Source organism: Penicillium verrucosum (genome assembly GCF_028828655.1).
Source record: "Penicillium verrucosum strain IBT 35672 chromosome Unknown utg000003l_segment0_segment0, whole genome shotgun sequence".
In the NCBI taxonomy this organism is placed as follows: Eukaryota; Fungi; Ascomycota; class Eurotiomycetes; order Eurotiales; family Aspergillaceae; genus Penicillium; species Penicillium verrucosum.
This window is the reverse complement of record NW_026643212.1, coordinates 4,693,292-4,708,264: the sequence shown is the minus strand read 5'-3', so window position 1 is coordinate 4,708,264 and position 14,973 is coordinate 4,693,292. Positions and strand designations below refer to the sequence as shown.

At 32.5% G+C, this 14,973-nt stretch overlaps 1 protein-coding gene across 1 annotated transcript; it reads right to left on the bottom strand.

The window, feature by feature from the left end:
• Positions 1-86: 86 nt before the first annotated feature.
• N7516_009336 (phosphotransferase family protein) lies at positions 87-887 on the bottom strand (the record flags this gene model as incomplete). Its single annotated transcript, XM_057222055.1, has 1 exon — positions 87-887. One exon carries the CDS (start codon positions 885-887, stop codon positions 87-89), a length of 801 nt encoding a protein of 266 aa, XP_057072327.1.
• Positions 888-14,973: the final 14,086 nt, after the last annotated feature.

Below are 14,973 nucleotides of genomic sequence, written 5' to 3'. Positions count from 1 at the left end.
GTTCGTGGAGAGCTAGTTTTCAACCCATACTTGTATCCGAGAACTTTCTTCGGTCTCCAACTCGGTTCATGTGGGTCACTCCTGATTTAACACCCCAGAGAAGCCACATACCACCACCATGCTTCCACGGTACTCTTGTACTGATCTAAAATCAATGGTAGGTATTTTGGCCACTCCTTGTCACTGACAGTCCACTCCATTTTGCGGGCCTCCCAGTATTCAGGTAGCCAACCAGACTGTTCCCAATCAACGATAGCCAGGACACGATATGGTTCGCATAATGAAATGATAATATTGCTGCGGTGGAGATCACCTTGGGTAAACTTGATAGCGCTGTCATCGGGTAGGTCATACCGAAAGGGCTCGATTGGAATAGAGTGTGGATCGCGCATCGGTTTGCGACAAAGAAATATGAACCAGTCGTGAAACTCACGGACTGTAGTGAACGGCCCCGCCTCATGCGTATGCGAAGCGAATACTCTATCGTAGATAGATTTTCGCATAACGTTGCCTAGGGGGAAGTCAGAAATGCAGATGATAGAAACACGGAAGGTATTAGGCCGGCGCAGACCTATGAACTTGTCGGAAGGGTCTTGCTCAAGCTGGCGGAGGTTGTCACATATTATACGAAGCTCTCGAGCGATGGTATCGCGGTCGGTAAGTTGTAGCGAGTCCCAAGTCTCCTCCAGAGTCTGGCCCTGTACATACTGCATGTAGATGAACTTCTCGTCTCCGTCTGTGCGCCATCCGAAGATTTCGGGAACTGGCACCCGCCCATTCAATAGGTGATAAACAGCATAGGTCGACTGAGCCTCGTGGATGTTAACAAGAACACCCCATTTGACAACTAGGCCCATATGCTCAAACACCGCAAGGGGTGGTTTCATGTGTTGCCCCGCGTATGTGAGATTTTTTTCGCCTGTCCAAACTGTGGTCTTCGGTCGTTTTCCGAACTTCCTCCGGTGAGGGTAATTCGCTCCATCTGTTGAAAAATGAGGAATCCTTGGCGTCGAAGTTACACGCGTCTGGGATCATAGACGGTGTTAACCGGACGCGCTCATTTTGGGAACATATGCTCGCCATATTGGAAGTTGTCTGATGATTGACTATCTTGTGTGGGATTCGCATGGTGCTTACAGCACTTATATGTATGTAGGCATGTTGGTACCTGCTCACCTGGCAGTGATGACATGTCAGCGTGCGGACCGCAGCCTGAGGCATCAACTAGGCATCCATATGTGCCAATAAGAGATGGTTAACTCTCATCCAAATGGCCATATGATGCATCCAGACTGCCTACCTCTCTTATAACTTTGGGAGGGCTTCATGCCGATTGAATACTGAAGGGGCCGTAACTTCTCATGGGACACTAGCGCTTGCCATCCGGTGAGCGGAACATGATAGCCTTAGTGCCCTCCTATTTAGGAAACTGTCAAATTGCAAGGTTGCATACATGGGATGATACAGATTATGTAATCTAGCTTAGTCATAAACCGCACAGAAACAGCAGTTTCTATTATGTAGAAAATGCAGAGTTCTCCATATCAGCCCTAAGGTCCATACATTTCAATACGTCAGATTTCTGTCAGTTATGAGCCCGGCTTTGTTCCATTAAAACATCAATTCAAAGATCAACCCTGCTTCCAATCGATACTGAGGTAATTTACCTAGCGACGAAGTAACCCCTAAATCGAAGAAAAATCGGAAATCTATTAATAAATCATGGCCGATTATCTCTCCGCGGGTCTATCCTCCCGCGTTATCCTTAAGGATACCGAAACTTAGGATATATAGATCGCTAATATCGAATCGATTGTAGTACAATTTAACGTTTAGGAGCTATATAATCCTAGTAAGGAAAAAAGAACCGGAGATACGGAAAGCTCCGGTAGAGATTATATCGATTGAAGAAGCGGAGAAGAAGTATAGCGATAAATAGGTCGATACTTATAAAGTAATTTAATCGAACTAGTCGATAAAGAATATACTTTATACCTAGGAAAAGAAGGGGTTAAGTATAATTATAACAGTAATCCGGAATAGCGTCTACGTAAACTTCTAGCCGTTTATTATAGACTATAAGACTCTATATAGTCTACTTAGAAACCTTCGAGAAAGGTTCGCCTTAGAGTATAATCCGACCTATTCTACTAGGCTCTATTAATAATAGAGAAGCCTAGATAGAGGGTTAGATAAGAATACTAATATCGATAAATAGCTATTAAACTAGGAGATAGTTTAATTAAGCTATAAAAGAGTAGGAATACTAGAGGTAAATAATACTTCGACTTAGTTCCTTAATACTATCTTAGTAATATTACCTAGATTCTACAAGATATAGACTCTAAGACTATAAGATAAAGAAGATATCGGATTTACTAAGCTTTTTAACCGGTATCGAGTATACTAGAAGATTACCTATAGTAAGCTAGTTACTAATTAAAGGGATATCTCTAAAGCTACTTTTTCGATATAGTAAGGCTACGAAGAAGCTAAGCTAAAGACCTCGGATAAAAAGTTAGCTAATACGAAGTTAGCTAGAGAAGAACTACCGTTTAAATTAAAGCTATATCTATATAGATAGAACTATAGACGGTACCTATCTTAGAAGTATTAGGATATTTTTAATAAGAATAAGCCTTCTAGATATACTAGAAATAAGGAAGCTAAGTAGAAATAGGAGAAAGCTATAAAGGCTAACCCTACTTAGAAGGCCTAGGTTAATAAGAGACGTTAAGAAAACCTAGTATAATAGGGGAAGGTAGCGTAGCAAGTAAATGCTACCCTTAATAACGAAGAGGATGACTTATTATATAGATTCTTCTCTATATAGGCCGGCGTGCTATAGGAAGGCAAGCTATAGGCCGGAGCGCCAAAGACAGGTAAGCCTTAGGCAGCCAAGCTATAGGCCGGCGTACTAAAGGTAGGCAAGCTATAGGAAACCAAGCTATAGGCCGGAGAGCCTTAGACAAGCAAGCCCTAGATAAGTAAGCCGGCGGCTAGTAAGTAAATTCTAACCTCTACTACCGTTATATCTACCTAAATCTACGAAGCCGAACTAATTAGACGGAGATAGGTAGTTAATACCGGCGCGTAGATATATATCTATAACAATCGGGAGTTATTTAAAACTTTCGAAGATATATAGAGCAGCGTTAGGGTAGGAGATACAGAAATAAGTATCGATAGGGTAGGCACTATAGTAATCTATAGTATTAGCGCAGTCAATAGTAGCAAAGTAGTCAAAATAAAGCTATATAACACTAAGTACTCGCCTAATTTCTATAGTAATCTAATATCCAATAGATTAATAATAAAGGTAGGGATAGTAATAAACTTTAGAAAGAACTATATCGAAATAACTACTAGAAAACCGGTATATAGAGTATATTAGGACTAGAAGTTAATATAGTTAAAACAACCAAAGACGTCGAAGGATATAGCTCTTACTACTATAAAGAAGTTAGTAAGTAAGCTAAAATCAGAAGCTTTAATCTAAACTTAGTATAGGCGCCTAGGCTATATTAGTTAGCAACGTCTTACTAAACTAGTAGAGATAACAGAGGGGATTACTATTAAAAGCAACCCTAGTAAGAACGAAAAGTAGGTATATAAAGCTTATTAATTAGTAGATGTAAAGGATAAAGGTCCTTTCAAAGGTGAAACAGGAACTTGGGCGACACATATATTCATAGAAGTTTCTGACACGTGTGTGAATCGTGCGGGGTTCGTTACCTGATCGGTGCCGAGCCTTGGCACGCACATTTCCTTTTAATCTTAGGTCCCCCCGGGACCCCCTGAATTCTAGCAAGAATTAGTCTTAGCATATATAGCCTAATATACCTTTATTCCCTCCTCCTAAGCTAACGTATCTTACCCGGTTAATAGGCCTTATACCTAAAAATAGTATATTCTTATAATTCTAATTCTTCTTCTTTAATTACCTAAGATATAATAGCTCCCCTAACTACCCGTAGTAGCTCGCGTAATAATACTAAGGCGCTAGAGTATCCTATCTAAACCGGTAGCGAATCGGGAATACTTCTACCTACAGAAGAATAAGAGGAAATACTAATTTAGGATCTACCTAAATAAACTACTAAAATAGTAGCGGAAAGCTCTCGTATTACCGACGAAACCCTTCGAAGCTTAGAAGAAAAGATTATAGAGTATAAAGCTAGAGTAGTATTATAAGAATATATTCTTATAGTCTAAAAAGCGGTCGCGGAAAATAAAGAGAAACTTCGGAATTTCGGTTAAATAATAAGAAGATCTCGGAACTACCGCGATTTATCTATAAAAAGTAAACCCTCCTAAAAAAGAGAGATTAAAAGAGATATTAGCCGATTTAAACTAGATTTTAATATAAAATAAAGAGAGGATTAGCTAAATAATCTTAAAACGCTTTTTAAAAAGACTCTAAAAAAATATATCTTAAGAATCTAAAAAATCCTTACCGCTATAAATTACTTATATATCTCTTATAAAAAAAAATAGATATCTTATAAATAGAAATATCCTAAAGAGATATCGGATTAAGATATATTTAGGGAATAGACGAAGATACTTCTAAGGAACTCCTATAATATTATTACTAATATTCTTATCTAATTCTAAAAGGCTATAATAAAATCCTATTAAGACTCTTATAATTTTAAAAACTACTTTAAATCGCTAGAGAATTACCTTTTAAACTAGAATAAGGAATAAAAGACCTAGATCTTATTTATAAAACTATAGAAACCTCTCTAAGATATTATAATTACTACTAATAATAGCATTTTACTAATAAACTAGGACGAAATATTAAAGCTAGTATCTATACTTTACTATATTTATTTTATATACTAGAGGCTTAGGAAAGACTCCTTAAACTATTATTATTAGGATAAGAAAAGATAGGGAAACTATACTAATTCGATATTAAATTACTCTTATATTAAAACCTCGACCCTCTAGAGTAGAGGATAATCTTAGGATAGAAGGTAACCTAAGGATTTTAGAATCCGAGGCTAAGACTAGAGATATAGATTAAATAATTAAGATAATTTATAAAGCTCTATAAATAATACGTAGCCTAAAAAGAGAAACGGTACTAAAAAGATACCGAAAAGTATCTATTTTATCTATAGAGATAAAAACTATTAGGCTTAGGATTACCCCTAGAAAGCCTTAGTTTAATCTATTATCTAAATATTAAAAACTTAGGATTCTAGATAATTAGGAAAAGTCGAAGAGCTAAAGTAGATCCCGATATACTAGCTTAATACCTATTTATTAGGATTATAGTACGCCTTTATATACCGATTACTATATATAATAGTATCGAAATATACGCGGATCTAGATATTAGCGTAGAATATAATATAATTAATAGAGAGTTCGCTAAAGAAAATAAATTATATACTATACTCTTTATATCTCTATTACTAAAGGATATAACCCTAGAACGACTCTATATCTATAGTATATACTAGATATCTTTTATAATTAGAGACTTTAGAGAGACTAAAAAGATAATAAATCGACCTTATATTAAGATCGAGAGAGATCCTAGACTAGAAAGAAGCCTAATACTTCTATCTAGGACGTTTATAAATAAATTTAACGTAATTCTATATCCTAGTATAGATAAATAGTAGTTCGGAACGAAGAGTTTCGAACTCTAAAATCCCTATAAATTCGTAAAATAATTAAGAAATACCGCTATTATCTATATATTAGTTAAGATACTAAAAGAGGTCTAGTTATTAGATAAAGACGCCGCTATATTAGATATAGATTAGGTATAAATACCTCTTAAATTAGAAGAATTCCTTAACGTATTTAACTATAAAAAAGCGGGTACTCTATTAAAGACTAAAATATCCGATTATATAATCGAACTTAAAGAAGGGAAAACCCTCTTTTATAAGCCGATTTACCTATTATCTAGAACCGAACTTAAGGAGTTATAGACCTATCTAGTTAATAATATTAAAAAAGGGAGAATTCGTTTATTAAAAAGCCTTATAGGCGTTCCTATCTTTTTATCCTAAAGAAAAATAGAGGTTTATAGCTATATATAAACTATAAAGGGCTAAACTATATATTAGTTAAGAACTAATACCCTCTATCCCTTATTTTAGAGAATCTCGACTATCTTTTAGAAGCCTAGTTTTTTAGTAAAGTCGATATTAAGGATATCTACTACTAGATTCGACTCTAAGAAGGTAATAAATAAAAGACGGCTTTCCGAATAAAATATAGCTATTTTAAATATATAGTTATATTATTTAGATTATCTAATATACCTACTATCTTTTAAAGCTATATTTATACCGTATTAATAAGGCTAGTTAATATAATATATATAGTTTATCTAGACGATATCCTAGTATTTATTAAGGATCGAGAATCCTATACGAAAGTCCTTCGATAAGTCTTCGAAAGGCTATAGAGAGCGGAACTCTATATAAAATCGTTAAAATATACTTTCTATTAAAGAGAGGTCGAGTTCTTAAGGTTTATTATAGATAGATTAGGGGTAAAAATAGACTAAAGCCGCGTTTATATAATCTAGGAATAAGAAGAACTAAAGAGCTATTATAATATCTAGATCTTCTTAGGATTTTATAATTTTTACCGCCGCTTTATAAAGAGATATTCTTAATTATCCCTATCCTTTATATTTATAATAAAAAGAAGTAAAAATAGTAAAAAGCCGGGATAAGTATAGTTAAACGCGACCGAATTATAGGCGTTTCGGTAGTTAAAACTTACCTTCTAGTTAGTATCCTTATTATATTATTTTAATCTAGAGAAGTATATTATATTAGAGATAGATACTTTAAATTAGGGTATAGAAGGCGTACTTTTATAGCTAGATTTAGAGGGTTAGTAGTATCTAATAGCCTTCTAGTTAAAGAAATTTTTAGGCCTAGAACTTAATTATACTACCCTAGATTAGGAGCTTTTCGCTATTATTTACTCTTTTTAATACTAGTAGTACTACTTAGATAATAGTAAGTATCCTATTAAGATATTATTAGATTATATTAATTTATATATATTTATAACTTAATAGAAACTTAATAGCCGATAGATACGCTAATATATATTCTTAACGCTTTTTAACTTTATTATAAAATATAGGCTTAGAAAAATAAACCCTATAAATAGGCTTTTTAGAATTCTAAATTCCGAATAAGTAATTATAGGAAAGGAATTAATTAGTCCGATTTAGAACTAAATTATAAATAAAAAGACCTTAGCTCTAAAAGAGACTAAAAGACTAGAGGCTCTAATAATCTAAAATATTATAGGGACTTAAGATCTAGATATAGATTAAAAGTATAAATCTTAAGGATATAACTCGATCGGATTGATAGTAAAATATATTAATACTAATATAGATCTATAGTCTAAATAGAGAGAGCTATATAATAAATTAGATATTTTATTCGATCTAAAAGATACTATAGTAATCTAGTCTATAAGTATAACTATTATTATAGATACTCTCGAATAGATAGGAAAACTTTAGTTAGATAATCTAGAAACGATCTATCGGAAAGATAATATATCGGCCTAAAAACCTAATAATAAAGACTAGTTAGTTAACGCCTTAGGATATCTTAGGTACTAAGGATATTTATATATACTAAAAAAGGAGGATATCTATTAAAAATTAATAATAATATATTATAATAACCCTATTATAGGCTATTTTAGGAGAGTAAGGACTAAAGAACTTCTTAGAAGAGATTTTTATTAGATTAATCTATAAAAAGACGTAAAAAAATACGTAAAATCTTATATAGTATATTAAACCGCCTAAACACTAAGATATCGCCCTTTTAGTAAGCTCGAATTACTACCGATTCCTTTCTAGCTTTTTACCGAATTATTAATAGACTTTATTATAGGCTTATTTTAATCGATCTAGAAAGGAAGGATAATTAATATAATTTTAGTAGTTATAAACTATTTTTCGAAATAATACCTTTTCTTCCTAGTTTCGACTATAATAGACGCTTTAGAATTAGCCGAGCTATTCTATTAAAATATTAAACTATAATTCGGACTACTAAATAGTATTATATCTAATCGGAGATTAGTTTTTATAAGTAGGTTTTAGTTAAAATTATACTATATATTCTAGATAAAACTAAGATATTCGATAGCGTTTTACCCCTAGACCGATAGTTAAATAAAAAGGATAAACTAAACGCTTAAATACTACCTTTAGTATTTTATTAATAAGTAATAGAAGATATAGCCTATACTTTTATATACCGCGGAATTCGCCTATAATAATACTATTAATATAATAACTAGAATATCGCCGTTCTAAGTCTTATTAGGATTTAATCTAAACTTCTAAATATATACCGAGGACGGTAGTATTAAGAGGGAGGTACTAGTAGCTTTAGTAAGAATTTAAAAGCTTATAGAGCTTCGCGAAAAGCTATAAAAAGTATAAAGAATAGTAACCGAAATATAGGTATTTTATTATAATAAGTATTATAAAGAAATAATATTTAAGAAGAACGATCTAGTAGCCCTATTAATAAAAAACCTACGATTAAAAGAGGGTACTATAAAAAAGCTATTATCTTAATAGATCAGATCTTTTAGAATCTTTAAATATATTAGAAAATAGGCGTATCGCCTCCTACTTCCTAGCTAATATATAGCGATCTATAACGTTTTCCCTATCTCCTTACTTTAGCTATAATACTAACGAGAGGGCGAATTAGAATAATTACTATTATTAGAACTAGCGGATAATAATAAATAGGAGGTCGAAGAGATTAAGGATTACTATTAGTTCGAAGACGAACTATACTACCTAGTAAAGTAGTATAGCTAATTATTAAAATATAATTAATAGATATCCGAAAGCGTAATAGTAAATACGCTAAAAATTATATTAAAATATTAAAAAACTCTAAAAAAGAAGAAAACCTAAGGATAGCCGTAGCCGCCGAATTAGAACTAAAACTAGCCCGTTATATCTATAAGTCTAGAGGAAACGTAACTAGGTATATCTCTAAAAATTATCCTATAGTATTAAATACCTAGAAATTATCCTAAGTAGCCTAGACTAATTTATATATATCCTTCTAGAAAGCGACTATCTTAATATACTAGCTATACGCTAACTCCTCGGCTATATATAGATAAGGATAGTAACTAGCTTTATTTATAAGTTTCTTATACTTAGTAGCGGTAATAAGAACGGATAATAAAGGAATTACTAATAAACTATAGTCGGATATCTACTAAGAATAAGTATTTCTAGTAGCCTAGGAATAGGTTAAAATAAAATCCCGAAGATATAAAAGAAAATACTTTACCTAAGATATATAAATATTAGAAAGAGAGTAGGTACGATAGTAAGACTTTATAAAACTATTAAAGCTCGCGATAAGATACCGAACGTACGCTATTACGCTAATAACTAGCTTATAAGGTAGCCGTAATATAATCGCGGTATCCTAGTTATTAATATTAGACTTAATATCTTCGCTAAAGCTATTATTAATATTTATCTAAAAGTCCTAAACCTATAATAAGTACGCCGAAAGTTTATAGCGGTTCCCCTCGATATCCTTAGGAACTTAAGCGAGATTAGTATAATTTAGTACTAAATCCTTACTAGAGTAATCTAGAATACTTACTATCTTATAAGGCTTATATAACTTATTATAGTATTAATAATTTTTCTTATTATATATTTTAGCGAAATAGCGGATAATAAAAGGTCGAAGAGATACCGAATTAGTATCTATCTACTCGTATATAAAAATATATAGGTATATTATATACTAGATATACTAGCGTAAAATTAGAGAGCGTAGTTTATATAATAAATAATAGATAGGAGGTATAATTATAATTAACCTATAAAATAGTAATAAAGAAGTAAAGGAACGTAAATCTAAAGAAGCGAGAAGATAGAGAATTATAAAAAGAAAATAAATTAAAGATTATTAACGCGATAAGATCTAGATCGGATTCTATATAAAATAGGAAACTATAGATTAAATCTAAAAATATAAGTTATACCTTCTATTTCTATCTACTACCTACTAAAAACTAAAATCTAAAATAACGCTAATACGTAACCTCCTCGCCTATAATTCGAAAAATAGAATAGGAAAAGAATCTATTAGATTCTTTATTAAGTCCCTTAGAATAACGCCTAATACTATAGGATTAAAATATCCGATATATATATTTTAGATTACTACTAAAAGATTATACTTACCCTAGATCTAAATAATAAAACTATTATCTCCTACTTAGAGATATTATCCTACTTTAGTATAGAACCGTTTCTACTACTCTTCTATCGAAGAAATAAAAGAACGCGGAATAGGGTTTAGATATATTATATAACGACTAGCGAGATAGCTATAATACTAAAATAGGTCGTTAGCGAATTATTACTAGGACGTATAATTTCTAAGAACTTATCTCGGCTTTTATAAAATCCTTCTAGTCTTTATCCGAAAACCTATAATCGGATTTATACGCTTTATAGGTAATATCGAAGTCTTTAGCTAAATTAATAACCCCTTTACTTATCTTCTAGAGGTATACTATATCTTATATATAATATCTATTTATAGGTAACTAGTACTAGGCTACCTACTCTAGAATCGCGATTAATTCGACGCGATCTCTCTATATTCTCTTTAATAAAGGTTTATATATCGATTTCTATTAATTATATTACTAGTATTTTTTAGAGTTAGTCTTATATAAGAAATACTAAATAGAAAACGGAACCGCGCTTATTCCGAGGGTAAAATAAATAATTATCGAGCGAAGATAGCTTATATATTATATATTTTTTAAATAGATTCGATTTCTATAAATAGTAGGTATAGTAAAATAGGTACTAAATATCGAGGATAGTTAGAAAATTAGAGTTCTCTACTATAAATATATCTATAGCTATATAGCCCTAATACTATAAAGATATAGAAAGATTAGATAAAGATTTAGAACTATTTTAATTATAGCTCTTTTATTATAGAAGTACTACCGATATCTCCCCGATACTTTATAGCTATAATCTATTTCGGATATAGATATCCTCGTAGGAGAAGGGGAAATAATTATAAAGGATAAAGGTCCTTTTAAAGGTAAAATAGGAACTTAGGCGATATATATATTCATAGAAGTTTCTAATACGTATATAAATCGTACGGGGTTCGTCACCTGATCGGTGCCGAGCCTTAGCACGCACATTTCCTTTTAATCTTAGGTCCCCCCGGGACCCCTGAATTCTAGCAAGAATTAGTCTTAGCACACACAGCCCAATACACCTTTGTTCCCTCCTCCTAAGCCAACGTATCTTACCCGGTTGACAGGCCTTACACCTGAAAACAGTATATTCTTACAGTAGATACCCCGAAGCAAATCTCTCGCCGGAAAATAGGCTAAGTATATAGTATATTTAGACGTATCTACTTCGATCTAGTATAGAATCAAACTACTTATAATAGATATATCTAAATAACGTATTTTTACCTCGATAGTATTAAGTACTACTTTGTCTTTATATATACTAAGAAAAGTGAATACTAAATAGTTATTAGGAAGTTCCTAGTATTAGTTAAGAACTAGCTAAAGATCGAGATTAGAGTATTCTACTATAATAATAAGCGGAGTACGGGTCTCGAGGTTAAAATAATAATAGAAGCCGAGGGATATATAATTAAGTATTCGCTACCTAGCTTACCGGAAATAAATAGTCCTACCGAGAGATCTAAGAGGATAGTAGTAAGAACTACTAGAGTTCTAATTAATAATATAGATCTCCCTAAGAACCTATAGCTAGAGGCAATATATATAGCAGTATATATCCTTAATAGGACTCTAATAAAGATTAGAGATTAATAGATTATACCTTAAAAAGAACTAATAAAGTATACCGTACTAAATAGTATCTATTACTAAGAGATCAACCTTTTAAATATAAGGTTATATAGCTATCTAACGTACTCGAGAATCATTAAGAGAGTATAGTCGGATAAGATAGCACCTAGAGTAGAGATAGGATATCTTATAGGGTATATCTCTAAGAACTTATATAAGATATAGTTCCCCTACAAAGGCCGCAATAGAAGGGTCGACGTTGTTAGAGATACCGTTTTCGATAAATTAAGGAGGTATTCGAAATCGACGTCGATACCTAAGGAAGAAGATACTATTAGTACTATAATAGATAGACTAAGCATCTAGGACAACTAGCTATAGGTACTTACTAATAATAAAATATAGGCTAAGATTAGCACCTAGATAGAGATGCCTAGATCGATAGCTAGGATAGCACTATATAATAAAACTAAGTATACTAAACAAGCTAGAAATAATACAGTTAATACAGCTAATACAACTAATAATATAGTTGATACAGCTAATAATTAAGTTGATAGAAATGATAAAGATAAAGAAGAGGTTAGGCAGAGAACCCTACTACAGATTAGAAAGGAAGCAGCTAGATTGCCTACCCTACAGTCAATAATCAGACCAAGAGAGCAAACAAAAGAGCAAAAAATAGGAGAGCAAACAAATCCACAGAGAGGCCTACTAGGAAGCTTCCCAGATATACCATCCTCTCTACTACTATCAAGATCATTATCATTACTATCAAATCAAGCCTCTATATCCTTAAATCCATCGATTCTATCGAATCCGGCGTATCGAGAAGCTATATCGACGTTAGATTAGATCACCGAGATCCTATCAATCGAATCTAAGGGGGTAGAACTAGGAGAAGATAAGACAGATAACGAAACAAAGATTAAAAGATAGCTTTAAAGGGAAATAATATACTTACCGGCACCGGCGCCGAGAGATATATCAGGTAATATCGATATATCAAATATCATCACCGACAGTAGATCTAGGAGACCAAGGACGGATCTAGATTATACTACATACCTATCTCTCGATAACAATCAAAATAATCCACTAAGCTTACTTTATACCTTCTCTATAAGCATAAGCAAAAGATTCGATAAGAAGCTTTACTGAGATAAACTTCCCCCGCTACTAAAGAACTAGGCATAGATCAAGAAGTATTAGTTCGGAGAAGGATTTATAGTAGCGGTAAGTTTCGAAGTCTAGATACTAGAGAAGAAAGAGACCTATACTAAGGTACTAATTCCGAATCAAAGAGGAATCTAAGTACTATCTCTAAAATAGGTCTTTACCTATAAATTTGATATAGATAGATTTCTCGAGAAGTTTAAAGCGAGAATCTACGTTAGAGGTGATCTTTAATAGATATCGATAGAAGAGAAAAGGATAGCTATCCTAACTATTAAAATAGCGAGAGTAATCTTTACCTTAGTAGTAGCTTTTAATCTCGATATAATATAGAGAGACGTAGTTAATATATTCCTAAACTTAGTACTCTAAAGTAAGGTTTATACTAAATACCTATAAGGATTCGAAGTATAAGGATAATACTAGCTACTCTATAGAGCTCTCTATAGCTTACGAATATTACTAAGATTATAGTAGTAAGAAGCAATAAGGATACTAGTAAAGCTAGGTCTTACCCTAGTGCCGGAAGATCTATATATTTTTATTAAGAATAGTATTATCGTCTTCTTCTATATAGACGATATTATTATTATAAACTATCTAGATCCTTACTATACTAAATAGGTAGCTAAGCTAGATAATAATATTAAGAAGTAATAGGAATTATAAGAACTAGAAGCAAACTAGTTCTTAAATATCCGTATTATTAGAAATAGAGATTAGATAAAACTCTAGCTATACTAAGATAGCTATATTGAAAGTATAGTAGCTAAGTATAGCTTAATTACTATTAGGAAGGTAGGGTCCCTAATAAGTATAAGGACGGGGATTAAACCCCTTCTTCTATTCGACGGAGTAGCTACTACGAGCTAGATTTATAGCTACTAAGCTAAAGTTAGATCCGCCTAGTATACTACTACTATCTCTAGGCTAGATGCCGCTAAAGCTATAGCTAAACTAGCTAAATTCCTAATAAACCCTAGTCCGAAGTATATCGATACTATCGACCGAGTGATTTAATATCTCTATAAAACTAGGTTCTAGGCTATTAAATATAGTATTAGAGAACAATTAAACTAAAAGGAGTCTTCTCTACTAAATAAAAACCTCGGTTTAGAAGAAATAAAGGGTCTCTAGTTAGCTATAAAATTAGTTAAATTTATAAGCGATATATCGTTCGGAGATAATAAAGATAGGAAGAGTTCGGAAGGTTATATCTATAAGTTATATAGCGGTCTAATCGATTAGAAAGTATCGAAGCAAAAGACGGTAATAACGTCGATAACTAAGGCAGAGCTTCTTACTCTAGTAGAAGCCGGAAAAACCGTCTAATAGTGGCGTCGAGTCCTTAAAACACTAGGCTTCTAACTAGATCATTACTTATCTATTATATACGATAATTAGTAGACAGTCGATCTATTAACGAAGGAAGGATCGACGATATATACGAAGCTGCGGTATATAGATATAAATCGATCCTAGATGAAGTAGGAAGTTAGTATAGGCAGAGTTAATATAGACTAGGTTCTAACTGCAGCGATGCCTACAGATGGACTTACAAAGGCGCTTCTAAGACAGAAGTAGTATCTCTTCCGAGAGATGATTGGAATGAGAGAAATCAGGCATCTGATTTATCTAGAAGAAGTAGAAAAGAAGTGAAGAAAATAAAGGATTTGGCAGCTCTTGAAAGCCAGGAAAATGTAGGCTTTAAGAGCTGGGGGGGTGTGTCAAATTGCAAGGTTGCATACATGGGATGATACAGATTATGTAATCTAGCTTAGTCATAAACCGCACAGAAACAGCAGTTTCTATTATGTAGAAAATGCAGAGTTCTCCATATCAGCCCTGAGGTCCATACATTTCAATACGTCAGATTTCTGTCAGAAACTTCTCCTAAGACAGAGTCCAATTTGCCGAACGTGA